The sequence below is a fragment of the Phalangium opilio genome, unplaced genomic scaffold, assembly GCF_054372755.1.
Source record: "Phalangium opilio isolate 3A_F unplaced genomic scaffold, DU_Popi_V2 ptg000045l_1, whole genome shotgun sequence".
Lineage (NCBI taxonomy): Eukaryota > Metazoa > Arthropoda > Arachnida > Opiliones > Phalangiidae > Phalangium > Phalangium opilio.
Genome location: NW_028324168.1, coordinates 506,415 through 533,483, shown reverse-complemented (window position 1 = coordinate 533,483; position 27,069 = coordinate 506,415). Strand labels below are relative to the sequence as shown.

Below are 27,069 nucleotides of genomic sequence, written 5' to 3'. Positions count from 1 at the left end.
CTTTTTCGACATTATATAATTTGAAACATTCAAGGCCTTGTCGTTCTATGGAGCGATTTTGCGTGATGTTTTAGTTGAGGTAACCATTAGATTTTATTGTACACCTAACCGAAACGTCACAGAACAAGAGCAGGCGAGTATCGCCTCTACTGTTTGAATTGCAATTGTGGTTAGAGAAGATGAGTAAGTGCAGCTGACGTACGTCGCTACTTGCGACTCTACTACCTTTAGAAATAAAACTATGCGTTCTCGGTATCATAGACCGAAACACGTGCCATGTCACCCTTCTAGTGAGTGAGCGGTTATTAGACATAATTAAAAATCGGGTCTAAACGGGTGGCAAACCGTTCTAAAGTACGCTTGTTGTTGTTTGTTTTAACTAACCCGGAAACATTTTCAGAGGTTATTCAACTAATTTCCTGCCGAAACAGATTATTTTTAATTCCGCACCATCGTTCGTGATCTTCCTAAAACACATGTTACAATTTTACCATAGCGTTCTTCGTTTTTGTCGTTTCAATTCCGCGCGTGATCCATAATCTCTCTCGGTTGCTACGCGACGGTAGGCGCGCGGCGCCTCTCGCGGGATCATCCCTCAACATCTTCCAGCATCTTCCAATTTGCATAAATTCCTCCAGACGGAGGGAACGTACGTCCAATCAGAGTCGAGAGCGAGGGAGAGTAAAAATCAAGTTCCGCCCCCGCAAACGGGAGATTTAAAAATGGCGTCAATTAAAATGTCACGGTGAAGTCCTTGGGAGTTTTGTAATTTTATTTTCGGTTTATTTATTTAGTTTTAAAGTTTATCGGATATTTTAACTTGGTGATTTATTTAAGTTGATCGTTTATATCGTGAATTAACGTAAAATGGCTTCCGTAAAAGTAGCCGTACGGGCTAGACCCTTGAGTCAAAGGTACAGCGTTTCTCTAAGCCTTGGTTATGTTTTGTTTACATTTTCCTTGTGACCATCTGTAGACTGATTAACGTTTGTCAGCGTCATTCAGTAAGTGCTTTTGTTTATTTTTGCTTAGGGAAATGGATATGCAAAGCAGAATTATCGTAAATATGCAGGAAAATAAGACCAGCATACTCAACACTAAAGTAGGATCCATTTAAAAAAAAATCTATTTTTATATCTGATTACTTTCGTTGTTTTCATTTATTTGGGTCGCGTGTGGGATTTTGTTACTTTTTTGGGCTTCACCCTTTTAATCCGTATTGTCCTTTTATGGAAGGATTAATTAAACTTCCTCATTTTAACGAAATTAAATTTAGCTTCCGAGTAATATCGCCGAATTAAGTGAAGTTGGCAGAGAACGCGTCAAAGAATTTACCTATGATTATTCCTATTGGTCTTGTAAGCCTAGCGATCCTCATTTTACATCGCAAGAGCAGGTTAATTACCATTCTTAAGACGTAAATTAGCTAAATTAATTATAATTAAGCTTACTTTTATTAGGTTTTTGAGGATTTAGGGAGAGGAGTTGTTGATAATGCCTTTGAAGGATATAATAGGTGTGTTTTGAAGTTTTTTTTTTTTTTAAATGTTGGTTTCGATCTGTCAACTATTTTTAATTAAATTTTAGTTGTATTTTTGCCTATGGTCAAACGGGTTCGGGTAAAACATACACCATGATGGGAACGCCTGTAAGATTAAATTATACCTTTGGGTTAAAGGGGCTAGCTGGAGCTGTTGGGGTGAAGGGGGGGGGGTCAAACTGTTGGTTAGCATATTGCTTACCCGCCCACCGCGACGGTGGCGCGATTCCTTATGGCCAAAGAGCTGGGTGCTTTCCCCCTGAAATAAGGGCGGTCTCCCCCCCCCCCCAACAGCGCAGGTGAGCTCCTTTAAATTATGACCTGTTTCTCATTAAGTTTCTTAATAAATGATTAAGGAATCTGAGGGGTTGATCCCCAGAATCTGTCAAGCTCTTTTTAAAAGAATGAAAGGCAAAAATAGTGGTACAACATTTAGAACGGAAGTTAGCTATCTGGAAATATATAATGAAAGAGTTAAAGATCTGTTAGCTGTCGGTAGTCAACCTAATCTAAAAGTCCGAGAACATCCCAAACTAGGACCTTATGTTCAAGGTACCACCATCTTTAAACCCTAAATTTTAAGCTCCCGAAAAGGCTGACTATCTTTCCCCAACGTATTAGACTTATCACACCATTACGTCATGGATTATAATGACGTGAGAGATTTTATGACTAGAGGAAATGTCTTGAGAACCACAGCTACAACCGCCATGAATGACGCCAGTAGCCGATCTCACGCGATCTTTAGGTTAACATTTACGCAGGTCAATATATAAATAAGCTTAAGTAAACGTACACGGTATAAATGGGTCACTTAACGTAATTTTAGGCCAAACTGGAAGGTGATATGCCTAGTGAAACTGTCAGTAAGATAAATTTGGTAGATTTGGCCGGTAGTGAGAGAGCCGACGCGACTGGGGCCACTGGAATTCGTTTAAAAGAAGGGGGTCACATCAATAAGTCCCTGGTAACTCTGGGAAACGTCATCTCTGCCCTAGGTTTGAAATGTTGTTGTAAAAGCCTAGGGCATTGCTGATTTATTTCTGTACATAATTGCAGCTGATTTGACTTGCAATCCAAAACGCACCGTTTTTATCCCGTATCGAGATTCTGTCTTGACTTGGCTGTTGAAAGACAGTTTGGGAGGCAATTCCAAGACTGTCATGATTGCCAGTTAGTTATAAATTAAACTTTGTTGATTCAAACGACACAAATCTAAATATCATACTCTTAGCTATTTCGCCTGCCGAGTGTAATTACGGGGAATCTCTGAGCACATTGAGATACGCGAGTAGAGCTAAAAACATCATAAATAGACCAACAATTAACGAAGATTCTAATGTGAAACTCATCCGAGAGCTCAGAGAAGAGATTGCTTATTTGCGATCGCTTCTTAATAATCATAATAGCGTAATTATTATTATCAACTGAGAATTACCAAGTTTGCTTAGATTAATTATGGGGCCGTATTTAGGATCACGAATCACCCAAAATTATTGAGAAACTGGAGATTAACGAAGCTAGAGTTAAAGTTTTAACGGAAGAATGGGCGGAAAAATGGAAAGATATTCAAAAAATTCTGGAAGAACAAAGAACGTTGAATCTCCGTAAAGCCAGTTCAGGCGTCGTTCTTGATTCGGCGCAACCGCATCTTATTGGTTTAGACGGAGACGTTCTTAGTACGGGTATCACCTTGTACCATCTGAAAGAAGGAAGGACCACTGTTGGTACATATGACGCTGAAACGAAACAAGATATCGAGTTGAGCGGAGAGGGAATTGATAAAGAGCATTGTCTCATTGAGCTAAAGGAAGGTGTAACAACCCTGATACCCTTAGGACAAGCTCAGTGTTTGGTTAACACCATACCAATTGACGCCCCAACGAGATTATCTCAGGGTTGCGTCATTCTTTTGGGTTCCACCAACATGTTCCGTTTTAATGACCCCCAAGAAGTCGAGAGGTTGAGAAAGAATATGGATTTTGCTGTAAGATAATTGACATATTCTTTCAGCGCCTTTTTAAAAAACACCTTGAATTTCAGCCCGCGGTTTCGCGTTCGAAACTTTCCCTTTTAAGTCGCTCCGTATCAGCCATGTCCTTGGACATCAGCCACCACTCCTCTAACCAATTCAAGGAATACCCCGACCCGTCGCGTCGTCAAAGCTTCCAAACCTTGAAACGCGAAGCCCTGTTACGCAAGGGGAGATCGCAAGAGGAACTTTGCAACATTGTCGATCGAAAAATGCATTTAACCATCCTGAGGGAAGAAATATCTCGTATGCAAGAAGAGGCGAAACAAATAGAGAGCGACGAATTGAACCAAGAACGACAACCGGGTGTCGGGTCCGAACCGGAAAACTACGAAGCCACTATGATTCTGAGTTCGGAATCAACCACAATTGACGAGGAAAAAGAGAATGCCACCGTTGATGGGAAAGTTTCCAAAGATGAACGAAATAAGAACGTCAAACTGACCAAATTGGAGGAGAAAGAGGAAGACGTCATTTCGCGTTGCAATTCCTGGTTAGATCAAGGAATTAGTAGTATTAACGCCACTGATCAAAGGATGAGCAAATCTGCCACTTTCTCACCCAATATGGAACCTATTGGTCCGGAATTTGAAGTCAAAAGACGTAACGACTTTTTCATTACAGACATTTTTTCAGATCTCGATTTATACTATGTTTTATCTTCAGGTAATTTGAAATATCTGACTGATAACATTAATCGCAGACGATCAGATTCGGATTTCAATGAAGACTATCGTAGAAAGAGTTTTTCAACATCCAGTTTCTTTAGCAATGATTATCGCGATAATATTTTACCATGTTGCGAAGAAGACAATGTACATATATGGAACGCCAAAACGGTTAAGAATTTGGAGACTCAAATTATGCAAAATATGAAGAACGTGGCCTTATCACCCGAAAACCCTGAAGCCATTGATCGGAGACTCAAAGTACTAAGACTGAAATTAATTATTCTTATAGGAAACTACTTATTCTTTATGTTTTAGGAAATGAAAGATTTGGAGAAGAAATTCATGGAAATTGAGGCGGAAATGGAACTAAGACGTCTTCATTTGGAACAAACGGAAGCTGGGACATTGTCGCCAGCTTCTAGCTGCGTCGGAATGAACGGAGGCATCCCCGTTTTACAGGAAGAAGAAGATCAAAAAACGAGATTGAGCTTCTTGGTCGAACTGGAAGTTCAAAGACGCATCCAAGAAGAACTGGCCATCATGTCCTTGTCCCCCGAAGGAAGTCCCCAATCAAAGAACAGTCTTTGTCAACGCACCAGATCTTTCTCGCAACCTCCGCTAAACACTTGGAAATCTCAAGAATCTTTCAACAAAACGAAATCAACTACGACTATAGACGTAAGTTGTTGATCAGTATTAACGGTGGCCAATGCTGATTGTTCACCACGCGTAGAGTCGTTCTTTGAATCGATCCAAAAGCGTCGATTGCGCCAGTTCTTTATTGAATGGTTGCGGATGTCGCGTTACTATTCCCTCGTACACCATCAGGGGAAGCGGAGCCGCGAAACATTACGAGTACGAAGTTAAGATCCAAACTGTTGACGATCAATGGAGCATTTTTAGACGATACAAAAGATTCAGGGAATTGCATCACTACATGAAACAAAAATTTGGAAAAGACGTCATCCTGCCTTATTTCCCTCCCAAGAAACTCTTTGGAAGTTGCTCCGACAAAGTCGTTAAAGAACGAAGAAAGTATTTAGAGGTAATTATAAAATTAAAATTCCGTCGCTCTCGTCGCTAATTAAAACCGCGTCTCTCAATCAATGAATTGATTGATTAATTGCAGCTTTATCTGCAAGAATTAGTGATAATCTTAGGAATGCAAAGCCCAAAATCAAACTACAACGTCATGATTGGCGGCCTTAAAAAACAGGAATTGTGTCGGTTCTCGCAATTTTTTCAAAAAGGTTGCTACGAATTGACCAAACACGGAACTGGTTAAGATTAACTACTACTACTACCACCTCTTCCATAAACTATCCCAGTAATAACTAATAACCAAAAATAACCAAATATTATACATACGTATCCCTATTTTTTCAATAACCCAGAGAAATTATTTTGTAATAATAATAATAATAATAATATATACTTTATAATTAATTATATAAGAGATTTTTAACACGAGAGAAAATTAATCTAGAATTAAAAGAAAAGAAGTCGATTAAAAACGTGAAAATGTTTTTAATTCTTTTTTAATCTCATCGTTTACCAGTAAAAGTATAATAATAATAATAATAATAATTAATATAAAAAATTCCATTATTTCCAACAAGAAGGTTCGTGTATAAAAAACCATTATATAATTTCATAGATGATTGACGACGGTACGGCGGTTTTTTTCATCTATAATATAACAATTTAATTTTTTAAGTAATTTCGCGATGGTGAATACTGCATTTGACAGCCTCGAACATGATTTGACTATCAGCCATGGATGGAGGCGCTCCTCCCGCTCCCCCTAGCTGAGATTCCTGATTGCTAGCGCTGCTGTTGGACGCCGTCGTTCCCGTACTCCCTAAAGAGTTATTCTCTTCCGGTTTATGACTGGCCGCGTGTACCATTAATAACTGTTCGTTAACAGTCTGATAGTTGCATAATTTGCAGGTGAACATCAGACCGTGGTTCTTGTCGGGATGTTTCTTCCTCAAGTGAGCTTTGAATGTAGTAGACTGGCGAGAAACGTTGGTTAATTGTTGTAGCCGCGCCAACTGTGTAGTATTATTATTTTTATATTACCTGGATGCATCCGTAAGAACAATATGAGCATTTGTACGGTTTTTCGCCCGAATGCGTCATATTGTGGCGTCGTAAACTATTGTGATCCGCAGTACGAAAGTTGCAAAATTCGCAGGCAAATGGTTTCTCGCCACTATGTTGTCTCATGTGCATCTTCAACGTTGTTGGTCGATTGGCAGCGTAGCCGCAAACTTGACAAGAGTAAGGCCGGATCTAAATGAAACGATTGTTACCATTATGTGAAAGGAAGTAAACCAAAAACCGCTCGATTACATTTTGATGGACACTTTCAAGGTGAATGCTCAACAATCTCGATCGACAGAAGGACATGTTACAAATATCGCAATGAGCTCGAGGTTTCTTCTTAGCCGGAGTTGTCGACTTCAAATCCATGCAAGATTTCTATGGAGAAATTGATCAAGTTTAACTTGGGAATAAAATTTGATCATTCATTTTTGTGTCGGGTTACTTTATGGGTCCAGAGAAGTTTGTACGTTTTGAATCCATTGTTGCATTTGGGGCAAAGGTAACTTCTAAAGAGGCTGTGCGTTCTTTTATGCAAATTTTCTAATTTGCTTAAACTGTATGTTCGAAACGAACATTGGTCACAAGCGTGCAACTCTAAATCAATGGAATGACGTCTCCAAACGTGACCGGCCATGGAATTCCACGTGGCGCATTCGAAAGTACATTCGGGACACGCGAATGATACGTTTCCATTTTTACCATTGGCGTGGCATTTGCAATGATATTCCAAGTTTTCCAATAATCTAAATCTAACGTTGCATCCTTTAAATTCGCATCTATCGTGAAATGATGAAAAATAATAATTAATGGAAATTAATCAAACCATTCGTTTGTATTATAATTTACATATAACATCCTTGTTGGGCTTTCTGCCGATCTCGAGAGCTTTTCTTCAAAGGCGTCATGGGTCGTTTCCTTTTTACCGCAATTGGAGCGCTCGGTGGTTTATTTACAATTGTCCCGTTTTTCGGCGCAATTGGAACTAAATGACTCGTTAATTTTGACTCTGTCGTCGTCGTCGTCGCTTGACATTGATGTTTTTTCAGTTCGTCAAATGTAAAAAAAGCCCTCGAACATTTCTTGCAATGCGCGTTTTCTTGTTGGGCTCGCGTCTGTTGCTGCTGTGGTTGACTAATCGCGTTTAAATTATTGGTCCCGTTTTGGTAAGGAGCTCCATTGTTACGATTTAAATGATCCTGATTGTTGTCGCAATTTGACGGAACGACTAAGCTTGAAGAAACGACTACATTCGTTACAGTGTTCCAAGGAGGTAAAGGCGTAGATTGTTGACTCGGGATAGAGTTCTATATTTTTAAAGTAATTAAAAGTTAATTTGGAGGTTAATTAATCGCGGGGATAAAGGATTAACTTGTTTCAGATGAAGGAGGAAGTCTTTGGGATGCAAGGTTTTAAGATGCTGAGCCATTTCATCTCGACTAAAAGTGATGTAAATGGCTGGACAAAATTTGCACTTGTAACAGGGCAGCTCTTCCACCATTTGAGCGAAAACGACATCAGGAAAATCGGTCAGACTAGAATTTTGATGACTGTAACTGTTCGACTGGTTTACGTCTCCTTGAGAACCCGAAATTAAATTGATATTTTCCCACTGGCCATTTTCAGGAACGTCTAAAAAGAAATTCATTATGCGTGTCATCATTATTATTATTATTAAGGTAAGATTCTTCTTAAAACTAACCTCTATCATTAGCTAGAACGTTTAAACATTCTAAAGCGCTTAAATCCGTTGTTGAATTGATCAGATTATCGGGAAAAGGTAATTCGTTGCCACTGTTGATGTTAGATTCGTGTAATAGATTATCCGTACGAACCAAGTTAGGCAAGCTTTGATCGCTGATGGCTAAAGAATAACCTGACTTGAGTGTTAGATTCCCGTTTTTCTGATTCATGGTCGAATTAAAGTCCCCGAAATGATCTTGATCTCCGTTCATTTCGATTTCCGAGCTCAATAATCCTAACAGGTCCAAATTGGGGTTGGGGTAAGAGTTGAGGTTGACGTTCTTGCTAACCAAGGAATGGCAAAAGTTGGGATCCATCCACATGTCGGAGTTGGTGACGTCCGAAGGGTGATTAAGGTAAATCATGTCTGATCGGTCGTAATTATCCGGGTTCGTGAATAAAGGTAAGGATTCTTGATGGTTTTCGAGGGGTATGGTGTGATTTGCAACGGGAATCGCTGCGTTAAAATGACTATCATTGACGTTGTTCATCATTTCGGTGGATTTATTCTAACTGTAATACGGAATTTAAGTATAAATTAGGCTTAATTTTAATTAATTTTGTTTATTTTAATTAATTAAAAAGTCAAACTTGTGTATTTACCGTAATATCATAGTTGAAACTATCGATTCTAGCCAATTTTCAAAATTGGCTTTGTTTACTTTTGATCGAGCAGACGACGCCACTCTCCAATTTAATATTCAGTGCTGCCAGATTAGTTGAACAAAAGAAACCCATTTTCCAAACCAGTGGCAGTTATATTGGAAAAGTATATTCCTCCTAGCATTTCTTGATTGACGTACTATTTTTTTTTATTTGGCAATTTGCATGCCGGCATGGTCAGTTTGACAGTTTCGCGCCTTCGCCAAGTTTTTCTGAAATCAATTTCAAAGTGAACCTAGTTGGTTTTTTTTTCGAAATTTTCCACAAGGATTGAGGATTTTATGGGTGAGTAATTATTTTCGATTGTACATATATGGGAAAAACGCGAAATTGCGTGGTAGTTCGGTTAAATTAATTAAGAGTAATTAGAATCAGAGACGAAGTATGAAATATATATCTGGGTTGAATGTCCGAACTTCCAAAGAATGAAATAAGCTAAATGCAGAAATTATCGCGTGACAAGGGTTAATCGATGAATAATTAAACCAATTAGATTGTATGGAATCATATTTTAATTAGTTTTAGTTTAAATTCTTTAACAATTTAAGCAAATGGTCATGAACGTATGTCTTGGCGTCGACTCCATAAACGTAATCCAAATGACTCCACTTTTTGAAAGGCACCTTATAGAAATTAACTAAGTTTTTAATCCTTGATTTCAACAAGAGAGTGTCTTTCGGGTCGGCTAGTTCATCGTTTTCACTCCAAAATAATGCGATAGGCGCGGTTATCTTCTCGATAGGGTACAAAGGAGGTGTTTTCTGAAAATATTAAGCCTTGGCTATTAAATTTCACAACACGTGATTGACGTGGGGTCATCCATGGTGGGGTGACGTCACTGTACCTGGCCATATTTTTTCAAGTTCCCCTTTTGGCCGTAATCAAATTTTTGAAACGTTTTTGATTTGACCATCTATTGTTTGTAATTGTTAATGCTAGCTTAGTTACCAGTACGTCATTGATAATTACATAATTGAATGCGTAATTACTTGCGCGTAATGTACCACTGTGTACGTCGAAGCCCCGGCAGGCGCGTGATGGGTAATTACTTCTAATCTCGTCTACGTTTAATTTTAATTTAGTTAATTATATATTTTTTGTTAAAGACTTTTTAATTACTGCGTTAAGTTGACTGCTTTCGGGGCCTGATATTAAGAATATCGCGTTTGTGCATAGAGCTCTGAAAGGTTTATGTCCGCAAAGAATTGTGGATAGAAATTTCATTAAGCGACTGTTAGGTAGGAATTCGTACTCCCCAAATACCTTAAGGACAAACTGTTAAGATTAAATCAATTAATATTATGATTAATTCAAATTAAATAATATCGCTTAATTACTTCAATTTCCGATGAAATCGGAACTAGCGCTCTGACGGGACTTCTAATATGAGATAGAGTAGCGACGGGAGCTAATGCCATGACTGAGCTAATCTTAATTGGGAAAAGATAATTAGTATCGTGTTTAATTAGTTAATTAATTTACCAGAACGTATTACTTTATCGTTGTATTCCAATTTTTCGGATAGTAACCCGAATATGACGCTAGTTCCCATTGAGTGTCCCACATAGTGTATTTTATCAACACCCGTTTTGCCCAGAATATAGTCAATGGTTGCGGGCAAATCGTACAGGCCTATTTCGTCCCATCTAATTATTATAATTATCGTTAATTTAATCAAAATTAATTAAAAAACTGATATGGTCAAGATAATATTATTACGAAAATTGCCAAAATGCTTTGTCGGATGGATCCAAAGTTTTATGTTTTCTGGAATAAGTATTGCCCCTACAATTAGCCAACCAGACATCGTAACCAGCGTCCGCTAAGACGTATCCTATTTAAATTTAATTAAGATTAAATCGTGATTATTAAGTAAAAAAATATGATGCCAATTTACCTAAACTCTGATTTTCAAAATTAATAACCCAATCAGCGGCCGAGTTTAATAGACCGTGGTGCAAGAGAATGACTTTATTCTTGTCCCTGGGTGGTAAGGTCGGCGCTGGAAAAGTCGGACCCATTTCGTTTGTCTCTCCTAACAATTTTATATCGACTTCTTCGATTTTGGCTCCCTTTCCACCGGGTATTCTTTGAATTCCTAAAATATAGCCGTCTGACGTCACCACATGGTGTTCTTCGACGGGGTAACCCTTGCTGCTGATCAGTTGTGACTTGGGTTGGGTAATTGTAAATAATTATAATCGGAACGCTACTATAGACCATTTCGGAAATTATATACAGAGAAACCAATACACAGGGGTGAGGTCACCATTGGGGTATTCTCCCTTGTGCTAACCAAGAAGCAACACTAGACGGAGCCCAAGTTCTCTACACGCGGGAGGCTAGCGGGAGGGGGGGATACCCCAATGGCGTCCTCGTCCCCCGTGTGTTGGTTTCTCAGTATGTAATTTCTGAAATGATCTAGAGTGGTGCTGAGAGGGGAGGAGCTACGGGTACGTGACGTCAATATTGGTAGTCTAAATTGTATGGCCTGAACTGACGACTTCCAATATGGTCGCCAAAACCAAGGCAAGCGATAGGAGGGTGTGACATCACGATAAAGTTCGTTTGGTAATAGCAGACTATGGCCATCGACACTTTAAGGATTGATTTGAACTTACGACATTTCTATTGGTGTCAGGGTCCTTGGTCTTCAACCCATGTTCAATCTCGAGGGCCGTCATCTTGTAATCATGACCTTTAGAGGTCACGTGAGACGCGTAGAAGAGACACAGTAGAACGAAATTCAAAATCATTGAGAATGATTTTGAATTACCAGCAGACATATTGCGCTTTTAACTACTGTACCACTTGGACGTAGAATGACAATTTTCGAGATAGGCGTATTGTTGTTAGAGATAGAAACATATTCGAGTGGTTTGGCTTTTATTGATAGTAATTGTTTATCGTTCAAATTTGATTGGTTCGTTTATCAACGGATAATTTATCCCCCCCTTCCTTTATTTATTTGTATTGAATAACAACATTAGCATGTAATGTTCTATTCCAGTGTATCATAGTCTCTAGTTACTAGGCAGTAATTTGAACTCTTTGGTTGGGGTTAACGTCGCAATATTTACGTCCAAAATAACTCTTAATTATGGAATGCTGATTATCTGGAACCCTTATTAAGTTTAATAGGTCAGAAGTATATAATACTTCTTTCTTCGAGAGAAGTGTACTACAAAGCGCTGTAATTGTAACATGATTCTACCCAACAACATTTTACATTTGGAACAAGGTTACATACGCGATAAATAGTTCCCTCATCATTATTCTATTTTCCAAGGCGCGTGCGCTTGTGGATTTTTGTCCCGCGTCAAGATAATCAAGGTTTGTGGGTTGATTGCCGAGGATTTAGTAAACACCGAACAGTTATAGAATTCACCCTAGCACGGTGCGATGCCTATCTGAATTTTGATGAGCGGGAGAGCAAACATTCCTGTGAAGGGGGATATGTTTATGAACATTTTGCTTAATTACTCGGCCCCTGTTTGTCTTAACCCCGAGTCTTAAGTATGGTTGGATGGGGGGCAAATAGGACTATATCATACTCAAAGAGCATCCCCGTATCTCTAGTAGAACCAGAGTTATGAGCCTTCAAAGTTGGGTGTAATGCTATTCGTATGTAGGGTGAGCCTGGAAAGAATCATATTACATAACTAAAGTATTAAGAGGATACAGAGTGCCGTCCTTCTTCTATTATACCCTTCTGATTAGGTTTAAATATTTGGTATTTGTTAACGAATTGGGTTATCATAATTGAATTTCAATTCTGAAAAAAATGTTCAATCAAAGTTGAAAGTTTCAATCTTTATTAGATTTTTGCAAAATTAAATACTTTAAAACTTTTAAACGAGTAAAAGAAATTACACTTAAAACGTTCTAGTTAAAACTATTAATTATTATATAATTATTGAAGTACTTTTAATACACGATTGTAAAGGTATTTTTTGGCCTCAATGGCGATGGCGAAGTCAATATGCGTCCATTCGGGGAATGGCACTTGATAATAGTCCAGGAGATTCTTGATTCGTGGTCGCAAAAGACCCACGTCCGCCGGATCAGCTAATTGGTCATTTAAACTCCAGAATAACGCAATGGGCGTTGTTATATTTTCAATACGAAATTCGGGAGGTGTGGCCTGAAATAACGGGATTAATTATGACCTTCAAAATACGTTTCAAGGTCGTGATGACCCATTTTTCGTAAAAGGGTCTCTCTTATTGAGTTCAAGGTAACGTCGTTGGTCTACTAACCTGTCCATATCTTCGAAGGTTTTCTTGTTTACCGTAATCAAATCGTTGGAACTTGCCTGCAACTTGACACTGGGGGAAAAACAACGATAACAATCAATAATCATAATAATAATTATCTCGATTTGAATTGGTTTAATCTTGTCGTACTTGGGCGTAGTGAACAACAGTCGGGGTCGAAGTTCCAGCTGGAAAATGGTGCAGATAAACGGGGATTCTTGTCTATTTATCAATAAAATATAATTTTATGTCCAATTAAATTTGATTAAAAACTTGGTGGGGGTTTAAAGGTTGTTAAAGTTAAGGGCCATGTCAAGTACTTCGTTAAGTTGAGGCGATTGATATCCACCAATGAAAATAGCCGCTTCGCAAATTGGGAAAAGGATTTTATTACCGCATAAGAGATCCGACATAAATTTAATGACGTAATTGTTGGGTAGAAAATCGTATTCTCCAAACAGATGAAGCAAAAACTATTAGAAAAAAATAATTGTTGTTAATTTAATTACTTAATATTTAAATATTAATTATACCTCGAGGTCGTGAGCAAATGGACATAGGTATCTAATAGCGCTTGTTATATAGGTAACAGTTGCAACGGGGGCCAGGGCCATGACCTTTCTGACCTTTTGATTGTACTCTGGGGATTGGGATAAGAGGGCGAAGATGATACTTGTCCCCATAGAGTGACCAACGTAGTCTAGTTGCTTTTGACCAGTCACGTTTAATACGTAATCAATGGTCGCTGGTAAATCGGACAAGGCGATGTCGTCCCATCTAAAATTAACTAACTTAGTTATCTTAATTATATTATATTAAATTAAATTAATTAACGATAACGTACGAGAATCTCCAGAATTGCTTGTCCGTGGGTTTGAGTGTCTTGTGTCTCCTGGAATAAGTATTTCCCCTGGCGTTTCCCAACCACACGTCATATCCGGCGTCGGATAAAATGAAACCCAAGCTTTCGTTTTTAAAGTTCATAACCCAGTCATTGGAGGCGCTGAATAGTCCGTGGTGTAATAATATAACTTTCGACGGAGTCCGGTTACTGGTCAGTTTCCTAAGTGGGATTCTTTGCACCCCTAAGATGTAGCCATCGGACGTCACCACGTGGTGTTCTTCAACTGGGTAACCTTTGCTCGTGATTAGTTGCGACTTGGGTTAAAAGGGAAGTGAGAAGTTTTTTTTAGGGAAGTCTGAGACCCAAAGAAAAACGTCCAGGAATTTGGGAAATAGGTTTAGTAAAGCCAGGGGATTTGAGGAATGGGTTTCTAAATAGTTGGGGGATTTGGGTAATGGGTTTCTAAATAGTCGGGGGATTTGGGAAATGGGTTTCTAAATAGTCGGGGGATTTGGGAAATGGGTTTCTAAAATGTCGGGGGATTTGGGAAATGGGTTTCTAAAAATTCCGAGAATTTTGGAAATGAGATTTTTAAAAATTCGGTTAATCTTGGAAATGAGGTTTTTAAAAATTCGGGGAATCTTGGAAATGGGGTTTCTAAAAATTCGGGGAATCTTGGAAATGGGGTTTCTAAAAATTCGGGGAATCTTGGAAATGGGGTTTCTAAAAATTCGGGGAATTTTGGAAATGGGGTTTCTAAAAATTCGGGGAATTTTGGAAATGGGTTTGAAAAAAATCAAGGAATTTGGGAAATAGTCATAAGTAAAACGAATTGAGTACACTTACCACGTTTTTATTCAAATCTGGATCGTCTATCGGTCCACGAACCGCAAATATATCATTTTCACTAGTTGGGTAGCAATTAAAAGAGGCTATACTAATTAGTAAACAAAACAGACCCGAGTTTAGTCTTATGGAATTCATAATATATAGTTTTTTTTTTTTTAGAGAAGGAGCGCAATGTTTATATCGTCGTTGCGTCTATTGTAGGGACCGAGTAATAGTATACCGTTTAAGCGCGATTAGGGGTCTTTTTATAAGGTCTATCAAAATCAAATCCGTTGGCATTTTATAAAAGATAATACTAGATAAATAGATAGAGATGGGTTAATCTTCAATAAATGTAATAATAATATTACAGATTTATTTCGGCGACGCTATAGCTCGAGTGTTGTTATTGTTCAAAGATTGAAGGTTCCCAAAACACAATTGATAAGATATATTTTATGATGTCACAAACCGAAAATACTTAATTTTCGCTTAACTACATCTAATTTAAAGGACATATCAGGGATAGATTTAATTTTAGAAGTAGGAATGGAGAACGGTTAGTATTTACTTCAGTCCGACTCATAGACCACCCAGTATAGAGCCACTCTCTCCAAGACGTAACGAAAAGTTTAAATTATCTTATTGGCTCACTTAAACTACGTTTTGATGACGTTGCTGACGGGGGACAGCGAAAAATACGTAATTCCTTTTTACCTCTGTCGCTATGATCTGCCTCTACTTTCATTCCCCCCGTCCCGTGGAAAGGGGTCCGGTACCACATTACTCTGTTCTCCATTCCTACTTCTCTAATTAAGTCTATCCCTGGACATATCTCCTCGCTCTCGAAAATAACCATTGAAACGACTCAGACTCGTTATCCCTCCCAAATTAGGGATTTATTATTTCCCAAAAAAAACCCCGGCGCAGTCGTCTTTCGTAGGCTTCTCAGCACCTTTCTATTTATGACATAGACAACTAACAGATTTTCAGACTTTGTTCAAATTCTAATTGATGTTTTTTGTTTCTTTTTTCGATTTAAGACGCTCTTTTTCCTCAATTATCTCTAAAAGATAGTAGCGGCGTAAGTGGCCATGTACTTATAATTTATCATCATTCTTTTGAAAACGTGATGAACATTCTTTTGTTACGTGTGACGTAACTAACTCCCAAATCATCCCACTTAATTATTGGAATTAAGATAAAAACTATTTTTTTGGCCTAATTAACGTAGAACAATTACTTAATGAATGTCGTACGATTTTTCTGAAGTGTCCTTGACACCGCGAAACTTTTAATAATAGAATGTTCCATAAATGCCATAAGAGAAGCAAAAACAACAGTGTTGACCCCCCTCGCGGCAAATAATTACTAAACATTTATTGACAACCTGGATAGGAAAATTCAAGAAGCCCATTGAAATTTATTATTTTTCATAGATTAACGCAAGTATACAGGGTGTTTCTGGTAAGTCTACATGTCATAAATTAATGGGGGGTTGTTCTTTGGGTGCACGATTTTGAGTCGAAAATATAACTTTTACGATTCCATTTTGTTTGCCCTAAGGGACACTGTTTTCAAGTTAAGATGACCCCTTAAATTTAATTAAGAAACTGATTAAGGCAATTATTTCTAATTTAATTAAGGGGTCATCCCTAAAACACTTGAAATCATAACTTGAAAACAGTGTCCCTTGTGGCAAACAAAATGGAGATAGAAGTTACATTTTCGACTCAAAATCGTGCACCCAAAGAACATTCCCATTAATTTATGCCAGACTAATCAGAAACACCCTGTACATTATTTATTAATTAGAATTTTTGGGCGTCTTCTTCCAATATTCGTAACAATTCGTTGTAGACATATTTTTTAGTGTCAACTCCCAAAGAGAAGTCTACGTGGGTCCATTCCGGATAGGGTACCTTATAAAATGCCCTTAAATTCTTAATTCTCTTTTTGAGAAGGGCCACGTCGACTGGATCGGCTAAGCTATCGTTCAGGCACCATAGTAAGGCGACTGGAGTCTGGATATTTTCTATGACGTATTCAGGGGGTGTGGCCTGTAATAAATTAATTTATTAAATAACAGCGATTAGTTACTTCGAGAGTTTTATTAATTCCAAGAAGCGATATCTAGTTTATTAGGGAGAAGGTATAAATTCATTCATCCACATAGCTTTATCTCCAGTCCAAACGTAAGTCCGGAGTTAAACCCTTCCTCTAAATTACAACCAGCATCTCATTGGTTCTTGAAAACTCACGTCAGCCCGACGCGAATGACGAAAATTACGTATTTTCCGGTATTTTGAAAGGGGGACTGGGACTATGGCGCGCGAATACTTAGGTATCTTATACCTTCTCCCTGGTAAACTAGATATCGCTTCTTGTTAATACCAAGAGCTAAAATTACCTGTCCATATAGTTTTAAGTTTTTAGTTTCTCCATAGTTGAATTTTTGTAATTTGTCCGCCTTTAGAATCTGGAAATTTTAATTGCTTAGATATTAAGTTAATTGATTTAATTTTCCCACATGATTATTTTACTTGAGAGTATTGACCTATGACCCGAGCTGAAGATCCGGCCGGATTAAATTGATTGTAAATTGGCATACGACTCTATTAAAATCGGTATTTTAATTATATTAATTTAATTGTAATTATTATTTTCGATTATACTTTATCCATTTGCGTGGATTTGGGTCCGTGTATTAATAGGTAGACATTTTCGCACATTTCTCTGTAGGGGTCTTTAATGTCGCAATACAATCTTGAAAATGTCAACAGTTTTTGGGAATTGGGGAGAAAAGCTTTTTGCCCAACTATGTCCTAAAAAAATATATGTATTTTAATAATTCCTATCAGAAGGGGATAATAGAAGAAGGATGACACTCTGCATCCTCTTAATACTTTAGTTATGTAACATGATTCTTCCCAGGCGAGGGAGCCCTTTTTGTTTGCTCTCCCGCTCATCAAACTTCAGATGGGCATCGCACCGTGATAGGGTGATTTCTATAACTGCTTGGTATTTAATAAATCCTCAGCAATCAACCCAGAAACCTTGATTGTCTTAACGTGGGGGACAAAAATTTACAAGCACATGCGCCTTGGCAAATAGTTCAGCAGCGCTAATAGAGTAATGATGAGGGAACTATTTATCGCGTATGTGATTTGCTTTAGTAACCTTGCTACAAATGTAAAGGGATGTATGTTGGGAAGAATCATGTTACAATTGCAGCGCTTTGTGGTACACTTCTCTCGAAGAGAAGTATTATATAATTCTTCCCAAGTTAATTGCATGCTTAATTGCACAATACCTCTAAGAAGATTTCCTGAGTGACCAGGAATCTCAGGAAACCATTGACGTGAGAGATTGCCCCTACTGGACCCATTAATATGGCTAGTTTCACCTGTAAGGGCAAATTGTATATTGCGCCATCTTACCACCGCATGATCCATTAGAACTTCACCTTTTCATTGTATTCTTGTTTGTCAGCCAAAAAGGCCATTCCTATGGTTGATCCCATTGAAAAACCAATGTAATACAGTTGTTTATGTACCGTCTCCTTCAGAATGTAGTCCACAATGGCGGGTAGATCTAAAAGAGCCATTTCGTCCATTCTGTATCCCGTAAATTGTAACTCTCTATTATTTGTATTTGCTTTTGGTAATGCCAGGAACACTTAGGGCTAATAGGAAACATTGTGCACCAATGTATCCCGTTTTAAATTTTACGCGGGTTTTCTGGGCCGGGCTTAAGTGCTATCCGGGAACGTCACGCCTCATAATTCTGACGTCTTTCTAACCACGATTTCATTGGTTTGGTAGCAACGCGAGTTCCTTCCTTGGCGCGCCCAAAGTGCAACAGGCGACGAGGTAGATTATTCGCGACGTAAAATTCGTCATAGATTCTCGTGACGCCTGGTGAGGCGCTGTCAAAGGCTTAGTATAGCCTGAATAGGTATAGATGGACTTCAATTCTCGCTTGTCGTTCTCGAACTACCTCGAGCTGAGTCTCTAGTATTACGAACTTGTATAGGTAGTGTCATACTTATGGAACACTGCTTATAAACTTATGCTGTTATGATTAGATAGGATGAGGAAATGGTTACACGTTGATTCCAAGTAGCCGTATGTATTCTTGATAATATTTATAATAACTTTACGAGAAATTCCAAAACTCTTTCGTGTTGGTTTTGTATTTTTTGTGCCTGGCGCTATACGTATTTCCCCTGACGTTGCCCAACCAGACGTCGTACCCCTGTTCCGATAGGACATAGGCCAAACTCTGGTTTTTGGTGTTGATAACAAAGTCGTGGGAACCTCCCAGTATCCCGTGCATTAACAGAACGGGCAAGGCACGGGACCTTTTCACATTTTTGGGTGGGATAATTCTATGGAGTCCCAAGATGAAACCGTCATCCGTCGTCACCGTGTGAAATTCCACGTCAAACCCTTGGGAGTTGACGAGTTTGCACTGAATTGGGGAAAATTATTAGCGAAATACTTATCTTATTGCCAGTTCTATTTTTTGGGACCTCCAACCAAACGGTTGGGTCAGTTACAGAAGGGGATGACACTCTGTATACCATAATACCTAAGTTACGTAACATGATTCTTCCCAGGCTCAGTCCCCCTTTTTGTTTGCTCTCCCGCTCATCAAACTTAATTCAGATGGGCATCGCACCGTGCATAGTTGATTTCTATAACTGTTTCTAGTACTAAATCCTCAGCAATCAACCCTCAAACCTTGATTGTCTGGACGTGGGACAAAAATTAATCAAAAAGGGCAGGCATGCGCCTTGGAAAATAGTTAATCACTAATAGAGTAATGATGAGGGAACTATTTACATGGCGTATGTGATTCGGTTTAGTAACCTTGAACACTCCAAATGTAAAATGTTGGAAAGAATCATGTTACAATTACCCCTCCGCTTTTTGCTCGTACACTTCTCTCGAAGAGAAGTATTATATACTTCTAGTATTTACCAATTTCTCGTCTTCTGGTCTCTCGAAGGAACGGGATTGTTTTTTGTCCACTAGTGTTTTCCAAGCTCCTAGAAACGTAATCAGCAGTAAAGATGTAATTACCTTCATCTTTGCTCGCATTGAAGTAATCGAAGAAAAAAAAAACATGTTAGCAATTCCAGATTCTTTAATATTATTTTTTATTACAGTCCATCAGTTAAAGATTAATTTTCCCCAATAAATTTTAATTGGTCATTAGGAATTATATAGTTAATTATCCTCTGTATTTGCTTAATTGTCTTAGAAGGGCTGGGTAAACTAGTTTGGCGGCGTCGATAGATACCACAAAGTCATTATGAGTGAAACGAACATCCGGTACTCGGTAATGGAAGTCCAGATTCATGATTTTGGGTTTCCATAGGGTCAATTCCGTTGGACTTGTAAACTCATCATTTAGAGTCGTGAATAACGAGATTTTAGACGTGATTTTTGATATGTCGTATTCTATCGGAGTTTCCTAAATATTGAATATTGGTATTAATAATTCCCCGAGAGTCAATTAATGATTATCGCGTTAATTAGGCTAATTACCTGTCCATATTTTATCAGATTAGCTCTCACTCCCCAATCGTAAGCTTGGAATCTTTTCTCATGACAGTTCTGAAAAAAAAAAAAAATGTAGACCTACAATATTCATAAGAATAACAAGTTGCGATATCTAGTTTACTAGGGAGAAAGTATAAGTTGCCTAAGTATTCGCGCGCCATAGTCCCAGTCCCCCTTTCAAAATACAAGGGGGGACGTAAAAGGAGGCCGGGCTATTTCGCCTCTCCTCAGTCGGAAAATACGTAATTTTCGTCATTCGCGTCGCCGCGCTGACGAGAGTTTTCAAGAACCAATGAGATGCTGGTTGTAATTTAGAGGCGGGGATTAACTCCGGACCTACGTTTGGAAAGGAGATAAAGCTAGAAATGTGGCGAATTTATACCTTCTCCCTAGTAAACTAGATATCGCTTCTTAGTAATAATTAGTTAAAAGAGGGGTATGGTGGTTACTTGAGCGTAGTGAACGATAGTGGGCCATGATGTTGAAACTGGGATTACTGTGCTATAGACATCTAATCTACTCTATAAATGTAACGTCATTGGTTATGAATTTATACACCATCCAAGTGAATGAGGAGGGAATAAGAAATATACACCTTGTTATGCGATCCTAAATTAAAACCGGTTACGATTTGGTAGATATTACAAATTTCATTATCCTCCTTGAAACAGAAGCGGTCCAGAATGAAATCTATGAATTCTTTATCGACTATAAACGCGCCGTTTGAGTTTTTCTCGACCTAAAAGTTATAAAAGATCATTCGATCATTTCAATTCGCGTCCGATGGCATATGTTTCCAAAATTTCAAATGCAGGGAGCCCAGCGGTCGTATAATTCCTATAAAATTCTATATTTTTTGAACCTGGCCTATATTATCCTATAATTTCATGAAAGATCCTATAATATCCTATAATTTCATGAAAGATCCTATAATATCCTATAATTTCATGAAAGATCCTATAATATCCTATAATTTCATGAAAGATCCTATAATATCCTATAATTTCATGAAAGATCCTATAATATCCTATAATTTCATGAAAGATCCTATAATATCCTATAATTTCATGAAATATCCTATAATATCCTATAATTTCATGAAAGATCCTATAATATCCTATTTTTTTACTTAGTCGAAGTTTTCGCATAGTTTAGCCAAGGATGATGGGGTAGAGGATGCCTAATCTGAGAGAAATCGTTCCGCTAACCTGTGGAAAGGAGCTCAGCTGCTCAGGTCCGGTGGGACGCTAGAAAATGGGGGAGGAATACTCGGAAAAATGGAGGGCGGTCTTTCTGATTCGTCTTATGTAGAGCACCTGCCATTTTCCCGAGTATTCCTCCCCATTTTCTAGCAGCCCACAGTGCCTGAGCCGTTCCACAGTTAGCGGGGCCGATTTCCCTCAAATTACGCATCCTCCACTCATCATCCTTGGTTTAGCATCAAACTTTATCAAAATTTAGCTCTTTTATCTAGATCACATTTGACTAGACGCACATTTTTTCTCATTTATAAAATCCGATAATTCCGGAAAAAAATTCCTGAATTAAAATTTTTTGGCTGGGCTCCCAGCGAATGCTTAGCTACGATTTTATCTAATCCTAGTGGAACGATGTATTTGATTGGGCTCCACATGTAAGTGACGTTTGCCACCGGAGCCATGAACATGACGGACTTTGGCTGGGCTCCCAGCGAATGCTTAGCTACGATTTTATCTAATCCTAGTGGAACGATGTATTTGATTGGGCTCCACATGTAAGTGACGTTTGCCACCGGAGCCATGAACATGACGGACTTCATCTGCGCAAACAATTAACGAGTTTGAAAGAAGCACTAAGAAAGTTGGCAAATAACTCGCTTTTTGATTGTATTCGGGTTGTTGCGATAGTAGGATAAACGACACGGTTGTTCCCATGGACATGCCGATGTAATGTAGTTGCCGTTGATTAGTTTTTTCCAAAACATAATCGATCATGGCTGGCACGTCTTTCGTGGCAATATCGTGAACTCTGAACGTAAAGCGATTAAAACAATTAACTAGTGATGGGTACAAACCGAAATGATATCGGTATCGATGACCGATATATGGCACTTTAACCGATTGATCGATTCGAGCTTAATTTGCCGATAGAACTTAAACTTAAAGAACCCGTCTCTTACGAGAACATCCAAAATAGTCTGCCGAATGGATCAAGTATCTTGTGTCTCCGAGAAAAAGGGTTTCCTCTTGCGTTACCCAACCAGACATCGTACCCTCTGTCGTGAAGTATGAAACCTAATGATTGGTTAGCCAAATTTATGACGTAAACGCCACTACTCGATGTGAGTGGGTGCATTAGAAAAACGACTTCGTTCGTCGGTCTTTTAGGAGGAATTCGATGAAGTTCTAGGATATAACCATCGCTGGTTACGACGTCATAACTTTCGAATGGATAACCTTTACTAGTTATTAATTCCGGCTGTGTAATTTAGTCGTTAAAAATAGTATCAAAGAATGGTATGGGGAACTTACGACGGTTCTGGTGGCATCTGGGTCTTCCGGTTCGATCGCTTCCTTGAGGGTTAGGTTTAGTGGTCTGTCGTTATTGGAAGGGTTCACATTTTCTCCTCGAACTGTCGTGAACAGCAAAAATACAACGAGGCTTAGGCTGACGAACATGACTTTCGATATTAAAACCAAAACGATGCGTTTAATCGAATGAAAAAGAAATAAATAGGATCTAAAGAGTTTTGCTTTTGTTCAACTTTTTATGGGTTCCATGGTTTAATTACTAAAGACAAAATTAATGCCCTTAACTTTTTTAATTACATTTCTTGGATTTGTATTTAAGCAATATATTGTAATGAAAATTTTAGCAGATCGGGTTGTTTTTAGGAATTTCTCGAGATTGTATTCTTTAGGAGTTGCCTGAAGAGATAACGACGCCATGTGAATATCTTTATTATCTGACCGTAGGCGATTGTTAAGTGCTGACGCGTAGCCATTGTATTTGTATAAGAACTTGCTTCTATTTTTAAGACAGAGGGGTCGTACTTTACGGTTAGCCCTATAACGCTGAGGATGCTGGGAGGACTCTCATCGAAATATTAATAATAAGAAATAAAAAACGATGTTAGCAAGTCCAGATTCTTTAATATTATTTTTTATTACAGTTCATCAGTTAAAGATTAATTTTCGACAATAAATTTTAATTGGTCATTAGGAAGTATATAGTTAATTATCCTCTGTATTTGCCTAATTGTCCAAGAAGGGCTGGGTAAACTAGTTTAGCGGCGTCAGTGGACGCCAGAAAGTCAGAATGTGTAAAACGAACATCCGGTACTCGGTAATGATAGTCTAGATTCTTGATTTTGGGTTTCCATAGGGCCAATTCCGTTGGACTAGTAAAATCATCACTTAGAGTCGTGAATATCGAGATTTTAGACGTGATTTTCGATATGTCGTATTCTATCGGAGTTTCCTAAAGATTAAATATGCTAAGATTACTGTTCGTATGGGGACCCCGGTTCCTGAGATCAGAAGGGGATAATATAAGAAGGATGACACACTGTATTCTCTTAATACTTGTCTTACCCCGACCTCTGCCCCAACGTGTGCGACCCCGACTTGTTTTATTCGGGGATACCTTGATCCCAACCCCGAATAATATTTTACCCCTTACGAACTATAGCTAAGACTTATCGAGTCAGTTAACGATGATCACTCTAATTATCCTAATTACCTGTCCATATTTTATCATGTTAGTTGTCACGCCCCAATCATAAGCTTGGAATCTTTTCTCGTGGCAGTTCTGAAAATAATAATAATAATTTACAATAATCATAAAAGTAGTAATGGGCGCTTATTATTTAAAAGAAGTGTAAGGACGTGGTTGGTTACTTGAGAGTAATGAACGACAGTGGGCCATGATGTTGAAACTGGGGTTACGGTTCTGTAGACATCTATTCTACTCTAAAAATGTAACGTTACTGCACACCATCCATGTTAATTTTACGTTACGAGAAATATACTTTGTTATACGATCCCATGTCTAAACCGGCTAAGCCAGCGAAGTTTTTACAAATTTTACTATCTCCCATAAAACATAAGAGGTCCATAACGAAATCTATGAATTCTTTATCGACTATAAACGCGCCGTTTGAGTTTTTCCCGACCTGAAAGTGATAAAAGAGCATTCGATCATTTCAATTTGTTTCCGATCCCTATATGTTTCCAAAATTTGGAATGTTTTGTTACTATTTTATCGAGTCCCAGTGGAACGATGTATTTGATTGCGTTCGACATGTAAGTGACGTTTGCCACCGGTGCCATGAACATGACGGACTTCATCTGCGCAAACAATTAACGAGTTTGAAAGAAGCACTAAGAAAGTTGGCAAATAACTCGCTTTTTGATTGTATTCGGGTTGTTGCGATAGTAGGATAAACGACACGGTTGTTCCCATGGACATGCCGATGTAATGTAGTTGCCGTTGATTAGTTTTTTCCAAAACATAATCGATCATGGCTGGCACGTCTTTCGTGGCAATATCGTGAACTCTGAACGTAAAGCGATTAAAACAATTAACTAGTGATGGGTACAAACCGAAATGATATCGGTATCGATGACCGATATATGGCACTTTAACCGATAGATCGATTCGAGCTTAATTTGCCGATAGATCGTAAACTTAAAGAACCCCTATCTTACGAGAACATCCAGAATAGTTTGCCGAAGGGATCAAGGGTCTTGTGTCTCCGCGCAAAAGGGTTTCCTCTTGCGTTACCCAACCAGACATCGTACCCTCGATTGTGTAGTATGAAACCTAATGATTGGTTAGCCAAATTTATGACGTAAGCGCCACTACTCGATGTGAGTGGGTGCATTAGGAAAACGACTTCGTTCGTCGGTCTTTTAGGAGGAATTCGATGAAGTTCTATGATATAACCATCGCTGGTTACGACGTCATAACTTTCGAATGGATAACCTTTACTAGTTATTAATTCCGGCTGTGTAATTTAGTCGTTAAAAATAGTATCAAAGAATGGTATGGGGAACTTACGACGGTTCTGGTGGCATCTGGGTCTTCCGGTTCGATCGCTTCCTTGAGGGTTAGGTTTAGTGGTCTGTCGTTATTGGAAGGGTTCACATTTTCTCCTCGAACTGTCGTGAACAGCAAAAATACAACGAGGCTTAGGCTGACGAACATGACTTTCGATATTAAAACCAAAACGATGCGTTTAATCGAATGAAAAAGAAATAAATAGGATCTAAAGAGTTTTGCTTTTGTTCAACTTTTTATGGGTTCCATGGTTTAATTACTAAAGACAAAATTAATGCCCTTAACTTTTTTAATTACATTTCTTGGATTTGTATTTAAGCAATATATTGTAATGAAAATTTTAGCAGATCGGGTTGTTTTTAGGAATTTCTCGAGATTGTATTCTTTAGGAGTTGCCTGAAGAGATAACGACGCCATGTGAATATCTTTATTATCTGACCGTAGGCGATTGTTAAGTGCTGACGCGTAGCCATTGTATTTGTATAAGAACTTGCTTCTATTTTTAAGACAGAGGGGTCGTACTTTACGGTTAACCCTATAACGCTGAGGATGCTGGGAGGACTCTCATCGAAATATTAATAATAAGAAATAAAAAACGATGTTAGCAAGTCCAGATTCTTTAATATTATTTTTTATTACAGTTCATCAGTTAAAGATTAATTTTCGACAATAAATTTTAATTGGTCATTAGGAAGTATATAGTTAATTATCCTCTGTATTTGCCTAATTGTCCAAGAAGGGCTGGGTAAACTAGTTTAGCGGCGTCAGTGGACGCCAGAAAGTCAGAATGTGTAAAACGAACATCCGGTACTCGGTAATGATAGTCTAGATTCTTGATTTTGGGTTTCCATAGGGCCAATTCCGTTGGACTAGTAAAATCATCACTTAGAGTCGTGAATATCGAGATTTTAGACGTGATTTTCGATATGTCGTATTCTATCGGAGTTTCCTAAAGATTAAATATGCTAAGATTACTGTTCGTATGGGGACCCCGGTTCCTGAGATCAGAAGGGGATAATATAAGAAGGATGACACACTGTATTCTCTTAATACTTGTCTTACCCCGACCTCTGCCCCAACGTGTGCGACCCCGACTTGTTTTATTCGGGGATACCTTGATCCCAACCCCGAATAATATTTTACCCCTTACGAACTATAGCTAAGACTTATCGAGTCAGTTAACGATGATCACTCTAATTATCCTAATTACCTGTCCATATTTTATCATGTTAGTTGTCACGCCCCAATCATAAGCTTGGAATCTTTTCTCGTGGCAGTTCTGAAAATAATAATAATAATTTACAATAATCATAAAAGTAGTAATGGGCGCTTATTATTTAAAAGAAGTGTAAGGACGTGGTTGGTTACTTGAGAGTAATGAACAACAGTGGGCCATGATGTTGAAACTGGGGTTACTGTGGTGTAGACATCTATTCTACTCTAAAAATGTAAAGTCACTGGTTATGAAATTATACATCATCCATGTTAATTTTACGGTACGAGAAATATACTTTGTTATACGATCCCATATCTAAACCGGTTAAGCTAGCGAAGTTTTTACAAGTTTTACTATCTCCCATAAAACATAAGAGGTCCAGAACGAAATCTATGAATTCTTTATCGGCTATATATGCACCGTTTGAGTTTTTCCCAACCTAAAAGTGCTAAAAGAGCATTCGATCATTTCAAATGTTTCCAAAATTTCGAATGTTTTTGTTACGATTTTATCGTGTCCCAGTGGAACGATGTATTTGATTACGTTCGACATGTAAGTGA

General features: G+C 38.3%; 9 protein-coding genes across 9 annotated transcripts in view; 2 read left to right on the top strand and 7 right to left on the bottom strand.

The window, feature by feature from the left end:
* Window positions 1–703: 703 nt before the first annotated feature.
* On the top strand, window positions 704–5,745 carry Klp98A (kinesin-like protein 98A). Its single transcript, XM_089837532.1, has 16 exons — window positions 704–914; window positions 1,033–1,102; window positions 1,277–1,396; window positions 1,461–1,516; window positions 1,588–1,648; window positions 1,897–2,092; window positions 2,162–2,304; window positions 2,370–2,538; window positions 2,600–2,713; window positions 2,775–2,950; window positions 3,015–3,527; window positions 3,584–4,175; window positions 4,239–4,501; window positions 4,559–4,921; window positions 4,977–5,288; window positions 5,373–5,745. The coding sequence occupies exons 1-16, from the start codon at window positions 868–870 to the stop codon at window positions 5,526–5,528; spliced, it is 3,351 nt and encodes a 1,116-aa protein (XP_089693658.1). The 5' UTR covers window positions 704–867; the 3' UTR covers window positions 5,529–5,745.
* A 20-nt stretch (window positions 5,746–5,765) lies between these two features.
* Window positions 5,766–8,830, bottom strand: LOC149676544 (uncharacterized). The gene is made up of 8 exons (XM_089837537.1): window positions 8,696–8,830; window positions 8,052–8,605; window positions 7,722–7,981; window positions 7,199–7,656; window positions 6,795–7,128; window positions 6,599–6,727; window positions 6,326–6,538; window positions 5,766–6,258 (listed from the first exon to the last, which is right to left on the bottom strand). The coding sequence occupies exons 2-8, from the start codon at window positions 8,584–8,586 to the stop codon at window positions 5,956–5,958; spliced, it is 2,232 nt and encodes a 743-aa protein (XP_089693663.1). The 5' UTR covers window positions 8,587–8,605; window positions 8,696–8,830; the 3' UTR covers window positions 5,766–5,955.
* A 75-nt stretch (window positions 8,831–8,905) lies between these two features.
* viaf (viral IAP-associated factor) overlaps window positions 8,906–27,069 on the top strand; it is a 32,568-nt gene continuing 14,404 nt past the window's right edge. Inside the window, exon 1 of the mRNA XM_089837569.1 lies at window positions 8,906–9,040. The gene's annotated coding sequence lies outside the window, so the exon portion shown is untranslated. The remainder of the gene's footprint in view (window positions 9,041–27,069) is intronic.
* On the bottom strand, window positions 9,245–11,587 carry LOC149676543 (lipase 3-like). The gene is made up of 9 exons (XM_089837560.1): window positions 11,377–11,587; window positions 10,653–10,926; window positions 10,475–10,589; window positions 10,251–10,401; window positions 10,093–10,185; window positions 9,875–10,030; window positions 9,745–9,816; window positions 9,600–9,668; window positions 9,245–9,516 (listed from the first exon to the last, which is right to left on the bottom strand). Exons 1-9 carry the CDS (start codon window positions 11,539–11,541, stop codon window positions 9,277–9,279), a joined length of 1,335 nt encoding a protein of 444 aa, XP_089693686.1. The 5' UTR covers window positions 11,542–11,587; the 3' UTR covers window positions 9,245–9,276.
* Window positions 12,944–23,094, bottom strand: LOC149676541 (uncharacterized). Its single transcript, XM_089838526.1, has 16 exons — window positions 22,764–23,094; window positions 22,412–22,710; window positions 21,966–22,260; window positions 18,846–19,156; window positions 18,150–18,300; window positions 17,997–18,089; window positions 17,359–17,508; window positions 17,227–17,298; window positions 17,094–17,162; window positions 16,606–16,743; window positions 14,702–14,896; window positions 13,856–14,169; window positions 13,545–13,788; window positions 13,332–13,484; window positions 13,162–13,233; window positions 12,944–13,083 (listed from the first exon to the last, which is right to left on the bottom strand). The coding sequence occupies exons 1-16, from the start codon at window positions 22,908–22,910 to the stop codon at window positions 12,988–12,990; spliced, it is 2,799 nt and encodes a 932-aa protein (XP_089694652.1). The 5' UTR covers window positions 22,911–23,094; the 3' UTR covers window positions 12,944–12,987.
* On the bottom strand, window positions 19,817–21,922 carry LOC149676542 (gastric triacylglycerol lipase-like). Its single transcript, XM_089837577.1, has 5 exons — window positions 21,839–21,922; window positions 20,849–20,992; window positions 20,703–20,774; window positions 20,239–20,307; window positions 19,817–20,164 (listed from the first exon to the last, which is right to left on the bottom strand). Exons 1-5 carry the CDS (start codon window positions 21,917–21,919, stop codon window positions 19,922–19,924), a joined length of 609 nt encoding a protein of 202 aa, XP_089693703.1. The 5' UTR covers window positions 21,920–21,922; the 3' UTR covers window positions 19,817–19,921.
* On the bottom strand, window positions 23,184–24,490 carry LOC149676540 (gastric triacylglycerol lipase-like). Its single transcript, XM_089837583.1, has 3 exons — window positions 24,132–24,490; window positions 23,974–24,042; window positions 23,184–23,712 (listed from the first exon to the last, which is right to left on the bottom strand). Exons 2-3 carry the CDS (start codon window positions 23,989–23,991, stop codon window positions 23,470–23,472), a joined length of 261 nt encoding a protein of 86 aa, XP_089693709.1. The 5' UTR covers window positions 23,992–24,042; window positions 24,132–24,490; the 3' UTR covers window positions 23,184–23,469.
* Window positions 24,493–25,624, bottom strand: LOC149676539 (gastric triacylglycerol lipase-like). The gene is made up of 3 exons (XM_089838524.1): window positions 25,294–25,624; window positions 24,942–25,240; window positions 24,493–24,790 (listed from the first exon to the last, which is right to left on the bottom strand). Exons 1-3 carry the CDS (start codon window positions 25,438–25,440, stop codon window positions 24,493–24,495), a joined length of 744 nt encoding a protein of 247 aa, XP_089694650.1. The 5' UTR covers window positions 25,441–25,624.
* Window positions 25,901–26,570, bottom strand: LOC149676538 (gastric triacylglycerol lipase-like). Its single transcript, XM_089837585.1, has 2 exons — window positions 26,504–26,570; window positions 25,901–26,242 (listed from the first exon to the last, which is right to left on the bottom strand). Exons 1-2 carry the CDS (start codon window positions 26,519–26,521, stop codon window positions 26,000–26,002), a joined length of 261 nt encoding a protein of 86 aa, XP_089693711.1. The 5' UTR covers window positions 26,522–26,570; the 3' UTR covers window positions 25,901–25,999.